Source organism: Chaetura pelagica, unplaced genomic scaffold (genome assembly GCF_000747805.2).
Source record: "Chaetura pelagica isolate M959 unplaced genomic scaffold, ChaPel_1.0 scaffold188, whole genome shotgun sequence".
NCBI lineage: Eukaryota > Metazoa > Chordata > Aves > Apodiformes > Apodidae > Chaetura > Chaetura pelagica.
This window is the reverse complement of record NW_009954196.1, coordinates 1,379,233-1,387,652: the sequence shown is the minus strand read 5'-3', so window position 1 is coordinate 1,387,652 and position 8,420 is coordinate 1,379,233. Positions and strand designations below refer to the sequence as shown.

General features: G+C 40.2%; 1 protein-coding gene across 1 annotated transcript in view; it reads right to left on the bottom strand.

The window, feature by feature from the left end:
• The window catches only part of EMCN (endomucin), a 52,516-nt gene extending 44,228 nt beyond the window's left edge, over positions 1–8,288 (bottom strand). The window contains exon 1 of the mRNA XM_010003166.1: positions 8,228–8,288. Coding sequence (XP_010001468.1) covers positions 8,228–8,288 — 61 coding nt within the window. The remainder of the gene's footprint in view (positions 1–8,227) is intronic.
• Positions 8,289–8,420: the final 132 nt, after the last annotated feature.

Here is an 8,420-nt window from a genome sequence, read left to right as displayed (position 1 = left end):
TGCCAAGGGAGGTGGGAAACCACCTCCAGTTTGCCAAGCTGTTACCTTCCTTTCAGTTAACGCCTCTCTTCAGCAGCAAACCAAAAACATACTATACAAATCCTACATATTGAGATCCTACATTTAAGTTCAGCTTCCTACTTCTCCACTGTAGGTCCTGGTTCTAGGTTGCAGGGTGGTGTCACAGGACAGAGACAACCTGCTATAAAGGAGTGGGAAGAAACATGGGCAAGAGCATGTGGGAAGCCACCAAGGCAGGAAGGAGAAGCTCCTGGGCCAGAATGGCATATAAACATCCCTGCAGAAAGCAAAAGCATCTGAAAAAAGGAGACACAGGAAGATGTTAGGGAAGGGAGAACACAAATGCAAAGCCCTGTAGCTGGAAAGGGAGACAGTGTCAGAGATGCTCCTGCTTGGCTTGGGAACAGACAACAGCAACTGGGGCAACGTGGGACTTGGGCTCTGCAGAGGAAATGCAAACCAGGTGGGTTGGAGGCACCCGATAGCAAAAACTGAGGAGAGGAAGGAAAGGGAGGGAGCTGTTGTAATTTCTCCAGCAGGCAGCAGGGAACTCGGAGAAGGCAGGAAACACAGCCTTGGTGCCAGCATTGCCCCAGTGCTCCTCCTGTTCACCCAGATATATGGCTACCATGACCCAGCACCAAGGACTAGCAGAGGACTTCTGGGAATTTCTAATTCCCCAAGCAAACTGTGCTGTTTCCACAAAGCCTGCTCACAGCACCCAGCAGACAGCTCCTGCACAGGGAATCACCATGCATATTCAAAAACCAGCTGAGGCCAAGGACTGGCTGTGGGTCACTGAGGGCTCCCTCTCAATGAAAACAGTGATAAGAAGGGTCGGAGAAGTGCCCCCATGTTTACTGAGTATCTGAATAAAACCCAAGTACAACATGCTTGGCCTCTCTCCATGTGTGGACATAGAAATCTGGGCACTTAGCAGCCAGTTTCATGGTTTCTTTTCTTGAAGAAGAAATGTAAACTCCCTATCAAGGACTTTTAATCACAAGCTTTCTCAGTGCACACTCTGCTCCCATGTGAAACTTTGTGGCTATCTTTATTACTGTGTACTATGGAGAGAGATGAGCACATTGTTTGCACTCCATAAAATAATAAATGTGCTCAGCATGCTCATCAGCACTCCAACCTGCCTTGGACAAAGACTCCAAACTCCACGCTTCTCTTTATTTAAACCTGTTAAACCTATTTACTAGGTTTTAATTAAACCCTTTAAAGCTATTTAAACCACCAGATTGTCACTCTTTGATGGTGATACATTTGTCTGCCCATGTGTAAGATAAAAGGTAGGAGTTACTAAGGGTTATTTTATAGTACGAAAAAAACCTGCCACCCCCCCTTGTGTTAGTCATACTAAATAAATTCGAAAATTTCTTTAGTGGATGCAGTTTTATATAGAAAGGGTTTTTTAAATATTGTGTGTTGCTGAGTAGAACAAGGAAAAGAAAGAAAGGAGCACCCCTTCCCCTGCAACATGAAAGAACAGAAGCCTTGTTGTAAGTCACTCCCACCCAGAAAGTGGAGAGAAAACTACGTCCTTCTCCAGGTAAAGCTTACAATGTTTTTTCCTTACTATGCTATTTGCAAGCCTATTTTTGTTTCTCAGGAAAGACTGTGTTTGGGTAGGGCGGGTATGAAGCAGCCAAAGAGGAAGCTGAGCCCAGGTCAATCAGTAGCTCTTCTTTGCAACGTGCTGCAGCAATTAGTGAAATCATAGTTGTTCTGCTTTATGTTTGTGATCCAAATGCATCTCCAGCAACACGACTAACCATAATTCCGGAAAGGGTCACGGCAGTGTCTGCTATGAGGTATTTATTTTTAGCACATCCTGGATCAGCCTAGACACTCATTTCAGCCACACCCACCCATGCCACTCTCTTCCTGAAAAAAACTCTGAAAGCCTCTGGAACATCAAAAACCTGTTCCCATTGGAAAACTTCAGGAAAACCCTGTAAATTGCTTCTATAATTAATGTAATTCCGTGCTTAATCGAGTCCCTCTTCCTCTTTTCCACCTTGCCTAGAACAAAGGTTAAGTGGTACAGAATATCCCAAAGGGAAAGCCCAAAACAGGCTTTGCAAGCCCAAAGTGGAGTACAGGCTCAACACTGTATCTGGTGGGCTGTATCTCCCTGCCCATGCAGGGGAGTTGGATCTAGATGATCTTTAAGGCCCCTTCCAATCAACCCACTCTACGATACCCATTCCATGTATTTCAAATAAAAGCTCAGATTCAGTGATAAGCATGCAAAGAAGTGGGAAAACTAGTAAAAAATGAAGGAATATATGGGGCTCTGATAACTTCAAATAAGTATAATGCAATGAAAACATGATTCAACAAATAAGTAGGGTATTTTACAGAGGAAAATTATGTAAATGAATTTTTGCCCAGGAAGGTAAGTAAATCTCATGGCTCTGTTTTCCTCAGACTAATTAAAATCCAAAGCTTTTGCCATTCTGATCTATTGTTGCCTCAACAGCCAAATCTGTTAAGGCCAAAAATTGCATTAATCTCCTGCTAAAAGATCATGAAAGAAGAAATCTGCAGGAAGTATAACCATCTCATTAATATAACCAGTGATTTAATTAATTTAACCCTAAGGTTTTGATTACACTGGCACTTCTCAAACCAAGTACCACACTGAAAAACACAACATGGAGACAAACTGAGTGTGCTTTTTAGACTGATTCCATATCCTGTAGAAATCTGCAGATAGCAAGGTTGGCATAGTGCTCCCATCTTGGCAAAATGTGTAATTTCATCGGAGTGATAAGATAAGGCAGGAAAGTTACAGCAGATAAATGCAAAACTATGTGCCACTTGCTCTGTGATTTTAGCAACCTGAGATGCACTGCTATCTACAACATGCAGATAACACCCAGGAGCATGTTAGTGCCATTGGAAGAAAGAGATTAAAAATTGTTGTAAAATACTGATAAATAAGATAGGGTTTTCATCTGTACCAAAGCCAAGCAAACATTCACTTTCCACATGAAAGCAGTCAGAAAATCCTTGCCCTGATACTAGTTTTAAGCATAACCTTCCAAGCATTAGCTAGTTAGCCTGGCCTGAAAGGAGCTGCTGAGAAAAAAAAATAATATATATTTGGAATTAATTTGCATCCCTCCAGTACCTGTGTGAGTGGCATCAGGGGGCTTCCTTTCTGCCTCTCATGCAAGAGGGCAATACCGCAGCAGATGACACCTGCTGCATTGATTCCCTTAGAGCTATTATATCAGAAGGTGATCATAAGAGTACAGCTTTCTTACATGGGGAGGTAGGTTCAGAAGGTTCAGTGCAGCAACAGCATCACATTAAATTGTCAAACCACTTTTCCTATTGCAGGTAGGTCTGGCTGACACAGTGTGCTGCTGTTAGATCATCCGAGGATCCACTTTCACAGATGAACGCTACCTGAGAGCTCAGATGCTGGGAGAGTAATGGTGGCTTGCATGGCAGGACATGGTGCAACTCAGGGTTTTGACACATCTATTTAAATCTGGGACATTGATTTTTAGTGTGCTAGCTGAAACCAAAAGTAAATGTTTGTCTTCTAGAGGAGCCAGGTCTTTAATTCATTACTTCTGTTTGGAAATAACAGCTGCTACACACACAAATCCAACATTGTCTCTCTGTTTACAGAATTGCAAAATAAAACCGTTAAAGGGTCTTCCTTGAGTTGTCTCAGCACAAAATACAAACAAACAACATCCCACTCTCCCTTCATGAGGAACACAAGCAATAAGGATGTCTTTCCCGTGTGATTTTACTGTGGGACCTTACTCATATTTAGACTATGAAGTTAGCCTGGCTGCCAAATGCTACCAGTTAAAAATACTCCCTACCCTCAATTAAGAATTTCTTAAATTTTATTTTTAATTTGTTCTTCTGCAGATTTTTCACACAGGACTCAGATATGTAAGCAACAGGAGACCAAATTCAAGGTCCTTCCCTATTTAGAAAAAAAAACCCAACACCAAACCAAACTAAAATATAAGCCTCAGCAGATCTTTTTTCCTAATTTAAAAAGGAATAAAGATGAGTAAGAAGTCTATCTTATAATCCAGATAAAAGAGACAGCTAAATAAAAGATAAAATATTCTGGTAAATTTTCAGAAGAGACAGCCATTTCTTGGGCATGTTATATGGCATCATGTATTCTCAGGTTTGGAGCTGAATGCTGCAGACAACTTGCCCTTCAAATTCAGTTTATATTTATTTTGGCTGCAAATCATAATCTCCTTATCAAGCAGGTATCAAGCCATCTTCTTCTGTCCTCAGTAAATGCAGAAAACTTGCATTTGGGCTTGGGGCTAGAACAAGCAGTTTTCTTCTGTCCAGTAATAAATACTCCTTTAAAATCCATTAGGCAAAGCAAGGCCAATATGAGAAAGCTATAATGAATGAATGGAAAGTGGCAGCAAGGGAGAAAAAAGAAAGGGGAAAAAAAAAAATATCTATACAGGAACAGAAACTCAATTAAAGGTTATGGTAAGCTCCAGCACTACAGTCTGATTTTTGAGAATACTAGTCTTGTAAACTGCTAGGAACAATAGAAACACTCAAAACCTTTTTCTTTTTTTTTCCCCCCCCCCATAACAGGCAAACTCTCAAGACATTAAAAGTTTGGGTTCAAGGAAGCTAAAGGTGTGAAAAAGCAGCTAGTTACCTAAAGTCTATTCTCATTTCTCAAATTTTCAGAGATGAGATGATCCAACTGTGAGAGTCTGTGTTTCTGGTCTCTCCCAGAGCACAACCATGAATAATAATCCAGAATGAGGGAAGACCATATTCAAAAGCTTTAACTGCCCCAAATGGTTTAGTTAGCATTTAATTCCAAAAATGAATTTTTTGAAAGACCTGAAGTCTGTGAGCTGAGAGCACAGAAGATGGAAAAGCCTTTCTATCTCCTCTAGTTAACGCTGACAAGAGCAGAGTTCAGGTGGCTGCAAATGTATGTAATCACTACAGGAGCCTAGTTCTAGTGGAACTTTTTCAAAGTTTTCAAAGTTTATCAGTCTGAGGGCCAGGATTGATCTTCTGTGTTGTAGGGCTGGGATGATGTCCCAGGCTCCACAAGATCCTCTTAACAGGGAAAGGAACTGGGAAGCATGTAATTTAGAGTTGATCTGCAATGTAACAGAACAGCTCCAAATCGCTTCAGCGGCCTTCGGACCAGGCTCTCAGCGCCAAGATTTGCTTCTAGCTTTCCAAACCAAAAAACGCCCATGTTTTTCCATAGTACCACTGCTAGCTGTCAACAGGGGTCACTACTCAGACGTTAATAAACCCATCCACGCTATGTCTGCAATGCCAGATGGTACATTCCAGGTCCCGCATTTGCTTGTGTAGCTTGAACACATCCAGACTGATGCAAGTAGGAGCACAACTCTACTCCTTTCTGCTATCAGGAGTGCCAGAAAGAAACCAGGGTGCCTGAGTGAGAAGGAAGTGGAGGCATGCTACAAGCACTTTGTAGAGGACATCTGCTATGCTGTGTAGCCATAGCCATGCAGTATACCAAGACCAAGGTACAGGAAGATATAACCTCTAAACACTTAAATTATAAGCACATGGCAATTCCTCTCCTTTTAGAAGAGCAAATTTCACTCTTACACATTTTTAAAGTAATTACATCTTAACACAGACTCAAGAGCATTTATATTTGATTACTATTCTTTGGCAATATATTCTTTCACCCATTCCAGTGCTGTTGTTTAAAGCTGGAAATGCCATGAACCAATCCAGAAAGCATTTCTATCTGAGATATGTTTTGGAGCAGGAAAGAATGAAGGTCAGTATGTCAGGAGAACTGAACACCTTGAGATGAGCATGAAGGAACTTCTATGTCATTTAGCTCTCAAAAGGTTGAGAAATGCCTCAGGAGGAGGGACAGTGTGTCAGGAGGCTATTGACCTCCACATCTGTACATAACTGAGCCTCTTATAATTTGCTGAGAGAGCGTTGATCCCGCCAAACCATTAGAGACTTCTGACGATGCAAGATCACAAAATGAATTAGAAAACTATCAAGAAAGCACCAGCAGTATATAGGCCAAAGACAAGGCATGAAATCTGGAAGCCCCGCAGGAGACTTGGTATGTTCTTTACTAACCATAGTGCAAATATCCTTGTCCACTTCTGCATGATTTACAAAAGATACGAAGACAAGCAGCTTGTGTGTATTATGTGAAGAAGTCCACACATTGCTTGTCTTGGTAAGCTTTGAAGACAAACTACCCCAAAATCTGGGGGAGAGAGTATTAAAATGCCAGGGTGTGATTTCACCTTCTCTAAATTTCACTGAGCATAATTTTAAAATACTAAAAGTGTTTCTAAGCAACTGGAGAAATGTCTTGCTGCTGTCTCCAATGCTCAAAAAAAGGGAGACTGAGCATAAGGGACAGTGGTGTTAGCCTCCTTACCATCCATTCCTGTCTTCAGATTGTAAGGTCCTGCTGTTACAGCCCTGATATCCAGGACAATTTAGCGAACACAAACAGTTTAAATTCAGAAAATTCGGTCCAGCATCATATAACAGACATTAAAACTGATTCTGTCTTAAGAGGTGATGCATAGGGCAGCCTGAAGGAAGCCTGACCAGATTAAGTTATTTTACTTTCACAAAGTAGGTAAACACATGCTTCGGATTTCACCACAATTATTCTTCATTTTCTAATGTGAATTTACCAACAGAATTTCACTACTGTGTGAAATTTTGCTTTGCAATAAAGCATTAAAAAAACCCCACACTTCTACAAAACCAAAACTGTTCAGAGCAAATGCATCCTATATGAAATTTGCCTACTCACTGTTATCACTTCTGCCCTATTCAAACAATGCAGAGGAGGAAAAATTATTTTTAAATAAAGGACTGTATAAAATGAACAGAAATCCTCCCACCTTTACATGTTGCCATCTGATAATCTTTATGGACTGTTGTGTTAAATATGCTCCTTTTGATCAAACTCCACTTTGCTTTTCAGAAGTTGTGAAAATAAAGGTTTAACAATAACAGGAAGGCTATTTTTACTAGAACTAGCAGACAGAAAATAAATAGTACCTCAACACAGAATTTAAGGTCTTGTACTTACTTTACATAGTTTTAAAAGCAGTTCTTTCTGTGTCACAATCTTATTTTTAATCTCTTTTATTGATTTTTTTTTCTCTAACAGCACTGAGCACAAGCAATACCAAAAGCTACATCACAAAAGACCTTCCTAGATTTTAACACATAATCTGAGCAAAACTTGACTTTTTTTTTAGATCCGTTAATCTAGTATTATCAATTCTTAAACTTCAGGTTCATAAAATCTGTTATAAGCAATCCACAGGCACTTGTGGAAGCACTGGTCATAAATATTAACACCAATGGACCAGCAAATGAAAGTACAGATAAAGAGCAGGTTTTTGACAAAGGTGATGATCGACTTTAGCTCTTGTTACAGTTTCTCTCACCCTTTCAGGTCTTAGTAGTTAATTCCACTGTAAAAGCATGATCTTTCAAGCTGATGAGTAATGAAAACAGCAATTTAGTGACAACATGAACACCACAAAGTTTGCTAAATCTATGCATTTGAGAATTGCTTGTAAAATGTAGTGCACTCAGTAACTAGTATCACCTCTAGGCTTGCATCTCTCATTTGACACTTGATAAATGCTGTAAGCCCCTGTATCTTTGAGACAAAACTAAGATAATTTCTGACAGATACTCTTGGCCCAACTTATTTTTGGCTTAGTACCAGGGAAATCCATCAGGATAGATCTGATTTGCAAAAGTAGTTTTTGCAAAATCTGACAGACATTTCAGTGAACCCCTTAAAGCCATCTCTTCAAAAGATGCTTTATTTCAAATAAGAAAAACAGAACAGAAAAACCTTTGCAAATATACCTCTGTTTTCAACTCCTCTCAGATTGAAGAGCTTCATGACACCTAGAAAGAACTGTCACAAAAAATACAATGGCAGAAAAGTTTTTCACAGAACACATATAACACTGGTATAACTACCAGTTAGTACCTTCTTCTCCAACACACAGTCTTTCAATAACTGCACTAAAAACCAAAAAGAATGCCACAAAACCAACAAAAAAAAGCATCCAGCTACTGACAGCTAACCTTCTGCTCACAAAACACCACACAAATGTGACAAGTCTATAAAAAAAAAAAAAAAAAAAAAAGCCAAAGAACTTACCTCCCACAGTACAAACACAGAGTACAGCTAGGAAAAAGAAGGCAATGTCCAGGAGCTTCATGCTTGGTGGTGGTGGTGCTCTCAACTCTCCTTTGCACAGCTGGGCAGGGAGTGCTCTCTCACTCTGGGGCAGGCCTTAATTACTCCATGGAAAAAGGTGTGGAGAGACTGTGCCTAGTCACTGCCCATTCCT